Source organism: Salvelinus alpinus, chromosome 12, assembly GCF_045679555.1.
Source record: "Salvelinus alpinus chromosome 12, SLU_Salpinus.1, whole genome shotgun sequence".
In the NCBI taxonomy this organism is placed as follows: domain Eukaryota; kingdom Metazoa; phylum Chordata; class Actinopteri; order Salmoniformes; family Salmonidae; genus Salvelinus; species Salvelinus alpinus.
In genome coordinates this window covers 32,695,857-32,709,682 of record NC_092097.1, presented here as the reverse complement: position 1 = coordinate 32,709,682, position 13,826 = coordinate 32,695,857, and the positions used below count along the sequence as shown (strand labels likewise).

At 44.1% G+C, this 13,826-nt stretch overlaps 1 protein-coding gene across 4 annotated transcripts in view; it reads left to right on the top strand.

The window, feature by feature from the left end:
• LOC139535901 (arf-GAP with GTPase, ANK repeat and PH domain-containing protein 1-like) overlaps positions 1–13,826 on the top strand; it is a 47,107-nt gene that overhangs the window by 26,224 nt on the left and 7,057 nt on the right. Inside the window, exons 2-16 of one of the 4 annotated variants that reach the window (XM_071335840.1) lie at positions 391–449; positions 658–745; positions 2,041–2,126; positions 2,338–2,479; positions 2,766–2,900; positions 3,088–3,209; positions 3,452–3,616; positions 6,470–6,556; positions 6,835–6,939; positions 7,267–7,432; positions 11,769–11,887; positions 12,028–12,169; positions 12,547–12,606; positions 13,114–13,265; positions 13,449–13,539. In XM_071335840.1, coding sequence (XP_071191941.1) covers positions 391–449; positions 658–745; positions 2,041–2,126; positions 2,338–2,479; positions 2,766–2,900; positions 3,088–3,209; positions 3,452–3,616; positions 6,470–6,556; positions 6,835–6,939; positions 7,267–7,432; positions 11,769–11,887; positions 12,028–12,169; positions 12,547–12,606; positions 13,114–13,265; positions 13,449–13,539 — 1,719 coding nt within the window. The remainder of the gene's footprint in view (positions 1–390; positions 450–657; positions 746–2,040; positions 2,127–2,337; positions 2,480–2,765; positions 2,901–3,087; positions 3,210–3,451; positions 3,617–6,469; positions 6,557–6,834; positions 6,940–7,266; positions 7,433–11,768; positions 11,888–12,027; positions 12,170–12,546; positions 12,607–13,113; positions 13,266–13,448; positions 13,540–13,826) is intronic. The other 3 variants (XM_071335841.1, XM_071335838.1, XM_071335839.1) reach the window with 3 other exon arrangements.

Below are 13,826 nucleotides of genomic sequence, written 5' to 3'. Positions count from 1 at the left end.
ACTCTGGCTGCGTCCACAGAGCTGCTAATGAACTTGAGCCTCACTACTGAGCCTGTGCAATTCATTTGCACTCGTCCTTTGCGGCTCTACCTCATTCCCTTGCTCCTTTTCTCCGTCCCCCACCCTCACCTAACTCTGTAGTCTAGGCCATCTGGACCTGCGACAGGGCACTTATGGGGCCACACACACTAAGAACGGCGCGGCACGGCATTCCTCACAGCTTCAGAGTGCTGTAGAGCGAGACGGCCGGTGACTTTGAAGGTTTCCCCTGTTCTAAGCAAGCTGTAGACAGGAGGCAGAAAGGGAGAGGGAACACGTGATCACGACATTGACCTTATGTTTTAATCAGTCTCCCTCTCTCTCTCTTTCCCTCTCTCTGTGTGTCCACAGCGGCTTGCGGAAACAGTCAAGAATGGACCTTCAGTCGAACCGTCCAAGAGCTCCGTCTGGTGAGAGTGATTGCTGTTGTCATACCGCTGGAATAGGAAATAGGTGTAGTCTTGTTTCTGCTTCAACAGAGACAACGACAGTGACAGTGTCTACTAATGGAATACTATGATGATAATTGTAGTAAATAGAAGTAGTTGTTGTAGAGTATGATAAACATGTCACTATTAGAAAGAGTGGGGTGATATATCCTTCTGACTATGTGTCCAGGGGGTGTTGGGAGGTCTCCGCAGTGGGAAGTCAGCCCTGGTCCACAGACACATGAGCGGGAGCTACCAGCCCCTGGAGAACCCAGAAGGTGAGTTTGACAGTTTTAATTTTGGCACTCTTTTTTTTAGATTTAGTCTTGTCTTAATCATTTTGACTAAAATATAATTAAGTCTTAGTCAAAATTTGGTCATTTGAATAATGATTTAGTCTGTTTTTTGTCAAAATGATAAAAACAGTGGGCCATTTTAGTCAACTATAAATGCATTTTAATTTTAGTCACATCACATTTCCATTGCCTCATTAACCTAGTAAACATAAATCACTGACTTCCATGTGCACAAACATACTTAGCCTTGTCCTACCAACATATTGTTCTGCATAACATCCTATCCCATAATTCTCTTTCCAACAGGCAAATTGGCAAACACCCCTTGACATACTGTAGCTATAATGTAATCAAAGTTCTGTCATAAGTAGAGGTGTGATAGGTTGCTGCAAACTAACTAGCTAGCATTATTAATATGTTATTACCTGAGCATATATATTGAGATGATGCACTTTCAGATGTCTCTTGAGGTTTGTAGTATTTTTCCACATTAGCTTGTGGGTGCAAACTCTGTCTTCCACCTAGCTATCTTTAGGTGAATGCACTTACTGTAAGTCGCTCTGGATAAGAGCATCTGCTAAATTACTAAAATGTAAGACGTTGCATTCGGTCTTGTTTGAATTAACACGATAAGTAAAGTGGCTCCAAACATTGCCCCTTTTTCTACCGGAAGCATGTACCACCGGGAGAGACGCCAATGCGTGTGCCTTATTTGCGTCAATGATTTGTTGCCGCCAGATTGGAAAACGGTTGCTGGGCAGAGAGGTGACTTGTGAATGACCTGGACATGGTATTTATTTTCCACCAATAAAAACATTGCAACTTTGCAATGAGAAAGCCTTACAATTATGTCATGTATGCTTTTCATTGGACCCTACAAATAACACTCAAAGCTCTCAATCTCTCAAAAAACTCTTGTCCAGTCCATTTACTAGTCAGATTTTAGTCACAGAGATATTTTTGTCTCGTTTTATTATTAATATTTATTATTATTAATCTTTTTTTTCTGAGTCTATTTAGTCAGTTATAGTCTCGTCAACTGCCACTGAAAAATAGGTGTTTGACTAATATTTACGTCATTATTTTTGTTGACGAAATTAACACTGGTTTGACATCATACCTTGTACTTAAGCCTTAAAGCATTCCTGTAAAGAAAATACTACTGTATCACATAGAGCTTCTCTCTCTCTCTCTCTCTCTCTCTCTCTCTCTCTCTCTCTCTCTCTCTCTCTCTCTCTCTCTCTCTCTCTCTCTCTCTCTCTTTCTTTCTCTATCAGGGGGCAGGTATAAGAAGGAGGTACTTGTTGATGGCAACAGTCACATTTTGCTGATCAGGGAGGAGACAGGACCCCCGGATGCACAGGTAGGTGGAGGCTTTACTGACTGCAGACTGATGAGTAGTGTCCCCCTTAAAACACATGGAGTTGACAGGGGTTCACTCTGACACGTTGGACTGTTTAACTCTTCTCACCTGTTATTTTTATGTTCTCCTCTGACAACTCTCTCTTTCACTTGTTCTCTCCCCATTTGTCCCCTATTACCTCCCCTACGCTACCCTCTCCCCTCCTCTCCAGATGGCTAGCTGGGTGGACGGGGTCATCCTGGTCTTTAGTCTGGAGAATGAGGCCAGTTTCCAGGAAGTGTACAGGAACTACAGCGAGCTTGGCATCCACCGCAACATCGCTGAGATACCCTTCATAGTGGTAGGAACCCAGGGTAAGACTCCACCCATACCCACTCTCTATGACAGGGGTGAGCAAACATTTTCAGCTCGAGACCCAAATGAGAAATTGACTGTCCTCCCGTGACCCAAATCATCCTAAAGATGCATTCTCATAACTTGATGCCCACCTCTCACATGTCCAGGGCCCACTTTGTGTCCCAACCCATAGTTTAAGAAACCCTGCTCTATATTATACTAAAGATAGCGTCTGTATGGGTTTCTAAAGGTTTATTAAGGTTTCTAATAGGATGTAGTTGATGTAGTTCCTCCTTCCTCCAGATAAAATCACCAGCACCAACCCTCGGGTGATAGAGGATGCCAGGGCTAGACAGCTGTGTTCAGACGTCAGGCGCTGTACCTACTACGAGACCTGCGCTACCTACGGCCTCAACGTCAACCGCGTCTTCACCGAGGGTGAGGACACACACAAACACACACACACTGCTCCTTTTTTACATTGTTTCAGTACAATGTAGCTGGAATTTGAATCAATAAACCAATTTGAATTCATTTCACATTCATCTATATCAGCGTCTAGATTAGAAAGATGACTGTCTAAGAAGGGTAATGTTTGTTTTTGTCCTCTCTCTACTTACCACAGCTGCCCAGAAGATCATGGCAGTGAAGAAGCAGGCAGCTCTACTGGCCTCCTGTAAATCCCTGCCCAACTCCCCCAGTCACTCTGGAGGCTCTACCCCAGTGTCAGGAGTCTTCCCTGGTCAGGTACAGCAGCAGCTCTGGCCTCCAGTCCTTCATACTGGAGATAAGACACTGGTCCAAATCAATAGGATGGTAATGTTGGACAGGAGTGTACAGATCAGTGTTCATTTAGATTTATGGATTTTGTTTCCAGACTTTTCCACATATTCAGCTGTCTTTCTTTGCTCTCTGTAATCTCTCTCTCTTTTGTCCTTTTTGTTGTCTGTCACTCTTTCTGTTTCTTTGTTTTTGTTTCTCTCTCTCAGGCCAGTAACGGTGGTCAAAGCAGTGACTACTCGTCTTCCCTGCCCTCCACCCCAGTGATCAGTCATAAGGAGATCGGTGGGGCAGCAGGGGGGGAGAGGCTGGGCAGCGCCACCCCAGGGTCTGTCCGCAGTGCCCCCCGGCAACGCACCGGCTCCCGCTTCACGGTAACATACCAACCAACCACAAACACACACTTTTACTGATTTAGATTCCTCATTGATCCATCCATAACCCTCTCTCAGGTCCCCTGTGCTTTCTTTGAAATGTAATCTTTTTAGCTCTCTTCGTGGATTATAGTCCCTATTTTAGCTCTCTTCATGGATTATAGTCCCTTTTTTAGCTCTCTTCATGGATTATAGTCCCTATTTTAACTCTCTTCATGGATTATAGTCCCTATTTTAGCTCTCTTCATGGATTATAGTCCCTATTTTAACTCTCTTCATGGATTATAGTCCCTATTTTAGCTCTCTTCATGGATTATAGTCCCTATTTTAGCTCTCTTCATGGATTATAGTCCCTATTTTAACTCTCTTCATGGATTATAGTCCCTATTTTAACTCTCTTCATGGATTATAGTCCCTATTTTAACTCTCTTCATGGATTATAGTCCCTATTTTAGCTCTCTTCATGGATTATAGTCCCTATTTTAACTCTCTTCATGGATTATAGTCCCTATTTTAGCTCTCTTCATGGATTATAGTCCCTATTTTAGCTCTCTTCATGGATTATAGTCCCTTTTTTAGCTCTCTTCATGGATTATAGTCCCTATTTTAGCTCTCTTCATGGATTATAGTCCCTATTTTAGCTCTCTTCATGGATTATAGTCCCTATTTTAACTCTCTTCATGGATTATAGTCCCTATTTTAGCTCTCTTCATGGATTATAGTCCCTATTTTAACTCTCTTCGTGGATTATAGTCCCTATTTTAGCTCTCTTCATGGATTATAGTCCCTATTTTAGCTCTCTTCATGGATTATAGTCCCTATTTTAGCTCTCTTCATGGATTATAGTCCCTATTTTAGCTCTCTTCATGGATTATAGTCCCTATTTTAGCTCTCTTCATGGATTATAGTCCCTATTTTGTGCTTTTTCCTTCACTCTCTGTCTGTATAATAGTTATCTCTCACTCTTTCTTTCTTTCTCTCTCTCTCTCTAAATCAAATCAAATCAAATTGTATTTGTCACATACACATGGTTAGCTAATGTTAATTTGAGTGTAGCAAAATGCTTGTGCTTCTAGTTCCCGACCATGCAGTAATATATAACAAGTAATCTAAGAATTTCACGACAACGACCTTATACACACAAGTGTAAAGGAATGAATAAGAATGTATACATAGAAATATATGGATATGGACGCCTCCCGGGTGGCGCAGTGCTAGCATCGCAGTGCTAGATGTGCCACCAGAGATTCTGGGTTCAAGCCCAGGCCGCAGCCGGCCGCGACCGGGAGGCTCATGGAGCGATGCACAATTGGCCCAGCGTCGTCCGGGGTTAGGGAGGGTTTGGCCGGCAGGGATATCCTTGTCTCACCGCACACTAGCGACTCCTGTGGCGGGCCGGGCGCAGTGCACGCTGACCAGGTCGCTAGGTGTACGGTGTTTCCTCCCACACATTGGTGCGGCTGGCTTCCGGGTTGGATGTGCGTTGTGTCAAGAAGCAGTGCGGCTTGGTTGGGTTGTGTTTCGGAGGACGCATGGCTCTCGACCTTCGCCTCTTCGTACGGGAGTTGCAGCGATGAGAGAAGACAGTAACTACTACTAATTGAATACCATGAAATTGGGGAGAAAAACGGGTAAAAAAAAAGAAGAAATATATGGATGAGCGATGGCCGAACGGCATAGATGGTAGATGGTATAGAGTACAGTATATACATATGAGTAATGTAGGGTATGTAAACATTATATAAAGTGGCATTGTTTAAAGTGATACATTTATTACATCCAATTTTTTATTATTAAAGTGGCTAGAGATGAGTCAGTATGTTGGCAGCAGCCACTCAATGTTAGTGATGGCTGTTTAACAGTCTGATGGCCTTGAGATAGAAGCTGTTTTTCAGTCTCTCGGTCCCCGCTTTGATGCACCTGTACTGACCTCGCCTTCTGGATGGTAATGGGGTGAACAGGCAGTGGCTCGGGTGGTTGTTGTCCTTGATGATCTTTTTGGCCTTCCTGTGACATCGGGTGGTGTAGGTGTCCTGGTGGGCAGGTAGTTTGCTTTGTGCGGACCTCACTACCCTCTGGAGAGCCTTACGGTTATGGGCGGAGCAGTTGCCGTACCAGGCAGTGATACAGCCCGACAGGATGCTCTCGACTGTGCATCTGTAAAAGTTTGTGAGTGTTTTTGGTGACAAGCCGAATTTCTTCAGCCTCCTGAGGTTGAAGAGGCGCTGCTGCGCCTTCTTCACCACGCTGTCTGTGTGGGTGGACCATTTCAGTTTGTCCGTGATGTGTACGCCGAGGAACTTAAAACTTTTCACCTTCTCCACCACTGTCCCGTCGATGTGGATAGGGGGATGCTCCCTCTGCTGTTTCCTGAAGTCCACGATCATCTCCTTTGTTTTGTTGACATTGAGTGGGAGGTTATTATCCTGACACCACACTCCGAGGGCCCTCACCTCCTCCCTGTAGGCCGTCTCGTCGTCGTTGGGAATCAAGCCTACCACTGTAGTGCCGTCTGCAAACTTGATGATTGAGTTGGAGGCGTGCATGGTCACACAGTCGTGGGTGAACAGGGAGTACAGGAGAGGACTGAGAACGCACCTTTGTGAGGCCCCAGTGTTGAGGATCAGCGGCTGGAGATGTTGTTTCCTACCCTCACCACCTGGGGGCGGCTCGTCAGGAAGTCCAGGACCCAGTTGCACAGGGCGGGCTCAAGACACAGGGTCTCGACGAGTTTGGAGGGTACTATGGTGTTAAATGCTGAGCTGTAGTCGATGAACAGCATTCTCTCTCCCTCTCGCTCTGTTTTCTCTTTAGCTGTTTATTCTTGTTGTTTGTCTTGTGCCATGTCTGCAGGGCCGTAGGGGCAGTGACTCGGAGAGGAGGAGTACAGACGGTAAGATAGGAGACCTGGGTAGTGGACGCTCCATCCCCATCAAACAGGTAGGTGACAGACAGACAGTATATCCTGTAGGAGCTGTATGCTCCCTTCTGTAGAGAGGAACTGACAGTAGTCTACAGGAGCTCATCAAAGACAATGAACTAACATCATGGAGCTAAGAGAGGGATTTGACTTACCTTTGAGAATTTTGTTGAGGTAGATTTTGTGGAAGCCTGCTAGGCTCTTTTGGCATAAGGAGCATAATAAAGAACAGATAAAGAATGTGTGTCTTATCCTTGTCTCCTCTCCTCTGTCCGTCAACCCTGTCTCCCTCCACCAGAGCATCCTGCTGAAGCGCAGTGGGAACTCCCTCAACAAGGAATGGAAGAAGAAATACGTCACGCTGTCCAACAACGGCATGCTCTCTTATCACTCCAGCGTCAACGTGAGTCAATGCACTGACACTAAGTGCTACACTATATTCCAGCTGTTTGTATTGACACACATAAAGGGCTGATCAGGGACATGCATTTATGATAGAGCTTCCACATGACCAGTCAGGAAAATCCTCTGGCTCTATTACAAAGACTTTGGAATATGGTCGGATATTGAATCTCATTGAATCCCTGAGTTGGCTACATTGTTATAGTTTGTATAACCTGCTGAAGACCATTTTGAATCTCAGAATGGGTTGGACCATGCTACAGTAACATTATATACGTATGTTTGAAATATCTGCTGTAATGGTTGGCCTTTCCCCCTGACCTGACAGGACTACATGCAGAATGTCCATGGGAAAGAGATGGACCTGCTGAGGGTGACTGTGAAGGTGCCAGGGAAACGCCCGCCCCGTGCTGGTGCCGTCCCTTCCTGTGGCCCTCCGCCCGGCCTCAACGGCCTGGTCAAAGACGTCCAGGGGCCTGAGGGGGCCAGTGCGGGTGAGAGGGGCTCCAATAGGGGTGTGCCGACATGGCCATACTCGTATTTGTAATCGTATCCATAAATTGACAGTTGATAGTCGGATCTGTTCGGATGATAATCGTGATCGGAAAGAACGTAAGTGTTTTAATATGCTAGAGTAGATGTTGGCAAAAAACTCACTGCAAAAACGCTGCAGATTAGAAGCAGCGCACGGAAGGGGTGTGTGTGTGTGTGTGTCTTTGTGTGTGTTTTCAACTTGCAGTGGGCTGCCAAGTTTGTTGTCACTCGGTCAGAATGAGCATCGGCATCTTTTTCGCTACCCTTGCCCCATTTGTTAGATATTATGCACATTAATAGCTTGATAGTAAACGTCCTGGCCATGTGATTTATTATAGTAGGACGCAACAGCAATCTACAGTGCATTCAGAAAGTATTCAGACCCCTTGACTTTTTCCACATTTTGTTATGTTACAGCCTTATTCTAAAATTGATTAAATTGTTATTTTTTTCTCATCAATCTACACAAATTACCCCATAATGACAAAGACAAAACAGGTTTTTAGAAATGTTTGCAAATTTATTACAAATAAAAAACTAAAATATTACATATACATAAGTATTCAGACCCTTTACTCAGTACTTTGTTGAAACATATTTGGCAGTGATTACAGCCTTGAGTGTTCTTGGGTATGACGCTACAAGCTTGACACACTTGTATTTGGGAAGTTTCTCCCATTCTCCTCTGCAGATCCTCTCAAGCTCTGTCAGGTTGGATGGGGAGCGTCGCTGCACAGCTATTTTTAGGTCTCCAGAGATGTTAGATTTGGTTCAAGTCCAGGCTTTGTCTCATCCACTCAAGGACATTCAGAGACTTGTGCCGAAGCCACTCCTGCGTTGTCTTGGCTGTGTGCTTAGAGCCATTGTCCTGTTGGAAGGTGAACCTTCGCACCAGTCTGAGGTCCTGAGCGCTCAAGAGCAGGTTTTCATCAAGGATCTCTTTGTACTTTGCTCTGTTCATCTTTCCCTCGATCCTGACTAGTCTCCTAGTCCCTGCTGCTGAAAAACATCCCCACAGCATGATGCTGCCACCGCCATGCTTCACCGTAGGGATGGTGCCAGGCTTCCTCCAGATGTGACGCTTGGCATTCAGGCAAAAGAGTTCAATCCTGGTTTCATCAGACCAGAGAATCTTGTTTCTCATGATCTGAGTCTTTTGGTGCCTTTTGGCAAACTCCAAGTGGGCTGTCATGTGCCTTTTACTGAGTGGCTTCCGTCTGGCCACTCTACCATAAAGGCCTGATTGGTGGAGTGCTGCAGAGATGGTTGTCCTTCTGGAAGGTTCTCCCATCTCCACAGAGGAACTCTGGAGCCCTGTCAGAGTGACCATTGGGTTCTTGGTGGCCAAGGCCCTTCTCCCCCGATTGCTCAATTTGGCTGGGTGGCCAGCTCTAGGAAGAGTGGTTCCAAACTTTTCCTATTTAAGAATAATGGAGACCACTGTATTCTTGGGAACCTTCATGCTGTAGAAATTATTTGGTACCCTTCCCCAGATCTGTGCCTCGACACCATTCTGTCTCGGAGCTCTACGGACAATTCCGTCAACCTCATGGCTTGGTATTTGCTCTGACATGCACTGTCAACTGTAGGACCTTATATAGACAGGTGTGTGTCTTTCCAAATCATGTCCAATAAATTGAATTTACCACAGGTGGACTCCAATCAAGTTGTAGAAACATCTCATAGATGATCAATGGAAACAGGATGCACCTGAGCTCAATTTCGAGTCTCATAGCAAAGGATCAGAATACTTAGTGGCAAGAAAAAGTATGTTGACCCTTTGAAAATACCTGGATTTCTGCATAAATTGGGAATAAAATGTTATCTGATCTTCATCTAGTTCAAAACAATTAGACAAACACAGTCTGCTTAAATTAATGACACACAAACAATTTTACGTTTTCATGTCTTTATTGAACACACCGTGTAAACATTCACAGTGCAGGGTGGGAAAAGTATGTGAACCCTTGGATTTAATAACTGGTTTGGCAGCAATAACCTCAAATAAATGTTTTCTGTAGTTGTGGATCAGACCTGCACAGCAGTCAGGAGGAATATTGGACCATTCCTCTTTACAAAACTGTTTCAGTTCAGTAATATTCTTGGGATGTCTGGTGTGAACTGCTCTCTTGAGGTCATGCCACAGCATCTCAATCGGGTTGAGGTCAGGACTCTGACTGGGCCACTCCAGAAGGTCTATTTTTTTCTGTTTGACCCATTCTGTTGTTGATTTTTCTTCTGTGTTTTGGGTCGTCCTGTTGCATCACCCAACTTCTGTTGAGCTTCAATTGGCGGACAAATAGCCTAACATTCTCCTGCAAAATGTCTTGATAAACTTGGGAATTCATTTTTCCGTCGATGATTGCAAGCTGTCCAGGCACTGAGGCAGCACAGCAGCCCCAAACCATGATGCTCCCTTCACCATACTTTACAGTTGGGATGAGGTTTTGATGTTGGTGTGCTGTGCCTTTTTCTCTCCACACATAGTGTTGTGTGTTCCTTCCAAACAACTCAACTGTAGTTTCATCTGTCCACAGAATATTTTTCCAGTAGGAACATCCAGGTGGACTTTTGCACACCTCAGACGTGCAGACAGCAGTGGCTTCTTCCGTGGTGTCCTCCCATGAACACCATTCTTGTTTAGTGTTTTACGTGTCTTGGACTCGTCAACAGAGATGTTAGCATGTTCCAGAGATGTCTGTAAGTCTTTAGCTGACACTCTAGGATTCATCTTAACCTCATTGAGATCTGCGCTGTGCTCTTGCAGTCATCTTTGCAGGACGGCCACTCCTAGGGAGAGTAGCAACAGTGGTGAACTTTCTCCATTTATAGAACATGTCTTACCGTGAACTGATGAACATCAAGGCTTTTATAGATACTTTTGTAATCCTTTCCAGCTTTATGCAAGTCAACAATTCTTAATCTTAGGTCTTCTGAGATCTCTTTTGTTCGAGGCATGGTTCACATCAGGCAATGCTTCTTGTGAATAGCAAACTCAAATTTTGTGAGTGTTTTTTATAGGGCAAGGCAGCTCTAACCAACATCTCCAATCTCGTCTCATTGATTGGACTCCAGGTTAGCTGACTCCTGACTCCAATTAGCTTTTGGAGAAGTCATTAGCCTAGGGGTTCACATACTTTTTCCAACCTACACTGTGAATGTTTAAATTATGTATTCAAAATAGACAAGAAAAATACCATAATTTATGTGTTATTAGTTTAATCACACTATGTTTGTCTATTGTTGTGACTTAGATGAAGATCAGATCAAATTTGATGACCAATTTATGCAGAAGTCCCGTGTGGCTCAGTTGGTAGAGCATGGCGCTTGCAACGCCAGGGTTGTGGGTTCATTCCCCACGGGGGGACCAGGATGAATATGTATGAACTTTCCAATTTGTAAGTCGCTCTGGATAAGAGCGTCTGCTAAATGACTTAAATGTAAATGTAAATGTAATTCCGAAGGGTTCACATACTTTTTCTTACCACTGAATGTGAATAAGGTATTTTTATTTATTTTTTAAATAAATTTTCAAAAGTTTCTACAAACCTGTTTTCACTTTGTCATTATGGAGTATTGTGTGTAGAAAACATATATTTCATTCATGTTAGAATAAGATTGTAACGTAACAAAATGTGGGAAAAGTCAAGGGGTCTAAATACTTACCGAATGCACTGTAAATGATCAGCCTGAAAACATGGAAGGAAATCTGATCAGGTGAAATTATGAACGGAGTGAACGGAGAAATACAGCAGGATCAACGTACAACCCACCCTTCTCTTTACAACCAGCCAGTTGAGTGTTTCAGACCACGTAGAACCTTGCACATGACTGACTAGCATGAGAAAGATGTGTGCTTTTTCTTTTCTTTTTTTCTTCTTCTTCCAATCACCGATAATTACAAAAAATACTCGGATCATAATCGTATGCAGAAAATTGCCCATACTTGTTTTTGTCTGACTACTCGGCACACCCTAGGCTCCAAAAGGACAGCCAATCTCTCTCTTTATCACCTCTCCCCTTCTATTTCTCCTTGTCTCTGAACCTAATCTAGAGCCTCCTCGCTCTAGCCGTCTTGGGGTCTCACTGTTTTTCATTCTACCTGTAACTTACTCTTCTTCACACCTTTCTTTCATCCATCTCTCTCACTTATGTCATAGAACAGAAATAAGCACTTTACATTTTTTGTGTGTGATCTACATTACAATATCTATACATTATTTGGTTTGATCACTGAATTGTCATGAGTGTCTTTATGTAATATCTCTTTGAAATGTGATGCTCTCTCCCCCATAGTCCCTGGTAGTGGTAGTAACCTCCTGCCCGTAGAGGAGGGGGCGGGAGGAGGCTTGTCTCCTGGGGGGAACAGAGGGGTGCAGCGCTGCCCCTCTACTCTCTCTAACAAGCCCCAAAGCACCCTGGTCCTCTGTGGACTTGATACTTTGAAAAATTATTTTGTCACTTTTTAATTTACTTGAGTCATTGTAGATATTCGTTTTTTTTGTACTTTTATACCATATGGCACAAACTTATTTCCTGTGCTTGTGTGACTGTGGCAGACTCTGCCATCGGGGGGGTGTCCAGACCCTCCTCCTATAAAGATACAGGCCCAGCCTCCCCAATGGTTGACAGGAAGAAGCATCGCAGGAAGAAGAGCATGAACCAGAAAGGAGACGTAGCCATTGGCCAAGCAGATGGTAAGCTTCCAACACAGTGTACTCATTGCAGATTGCAGATATAAATGTACATTGCAGATATAAATGTATGTGAGATCAGATGATTCCCTACTCATGACAGATAATCATATATTTTCTGCACATTGAATTCTGCCACCATATAGACTTTGGTAGTGAATCAGAAAAGGGTCAATACTGAACAGATGTATAAAGAAAAAGCTTAGTCTCAACTCAGTCTATGCCCTTCTGCTGGAATTTCTACTTATTCTCTCCAAAATATCTGCCTTTATCACTTTGATCTATTTTGTCTTCCTCTCATTTCCTCCTGTGTTCCTTTATTCTCTCTCTCTCTCCCTGCTTCCCTGGGATGTCTGATCTGCTAATCTCTTACCCTGTAGCAAAGCGCAAAATGTGGAAACTAAAAAGCTTTGGTAGCTTAAGAAACATAAACAAGACAGGTAATGAGGAACTCTGTCTGTCTGTCAGCCCTGTTTGTCTGTCTGTTTCGGTCTGTCTGCCTGTCAGCCATGCTTTTCATCCTGTTTGCCTGTCTTGTCTGACTGTCTGCTTTTCTGTTTGTCAATTTGTCTGTCAGTGTCTGCTTTTATTGAGCAGCCTCTTGAGTCTGTCTCTATGACAAAGCACTTGCTGTATCTCCATTCGGTAAAAGACTTCTCTCCATATACTCCATACATCTGCATTTGTCCACCATGACAGCAATGCAATAATGCATGCCGATGTCTACTTAGCAGGTACGTGCCGTTTGGAGATCCACCACCAATCATCATTGTGATGGAGGACGTAACCCTCTGAACCCACAGGGTGGTACTTTATGACTTTATCCTGACCATGTGACCTGATTGGAACCAATGTTGTATTCCTGGTCAGGTCACATGGTCAGGGAAAACGTCATGATTTGACTGTCTCTAATACAAGTCTGTGTACTGTATGTGTTCTGTCATCAGACGAGGATAACTTTGACTTTCTGATCGTGTCGAGCACGGGCCAGACTTGGCACTTCGAGACCCAGAGTGTGGAGGAGAGGGACTCCTGGGTAACGGCCATCGAGAGCCAGATCCTGGCCAGCCTGCAGCTGTGTGAGAGCAGCAAGAACAAGGCAAGAATGTAGACGAACACACACACACACACATATGCACACACACACACACACACACAAACACACACGCATGAATGCACTCACACACACACACACTACAAGAAAATATCTGTGTCTGGCAAAGTGTTTGTGTTGGAAACCAGCTGTCACTGAGGAGAGACTAATTGTGTGTGTGTTCCACAGGCTCGTAAGAACAGCCAGAGTGAAGCTGTGGCACTGCAGGCTATCCGTAACGCCAAGGGCAACAGTCTCTGTGTGGACTGTGAAGCACCTAGTAAGTCATTTATTAGGGATGGTTGTATCTCTCCGTGCTGCTCTTAATATATCTCTATTCTCTTTCTCTTTCCTTTCTTGCTCTACTGCTTTTTCTGCTTTCTTGGTTCCTCATCCATCTTCCAGATGTCATTGAGCTTGGTTTTCAGTGTGGGTGGAACCCCCTCCGTTCTCCATATCCTTCCACTCTTTCTCCCATATACATCCTACTCATGCAGTTTCAACCCGGACTGAAAACTGTACATGTTTTAGCCTATTATATAGACTGATCCCAGACCTAACTGTGTC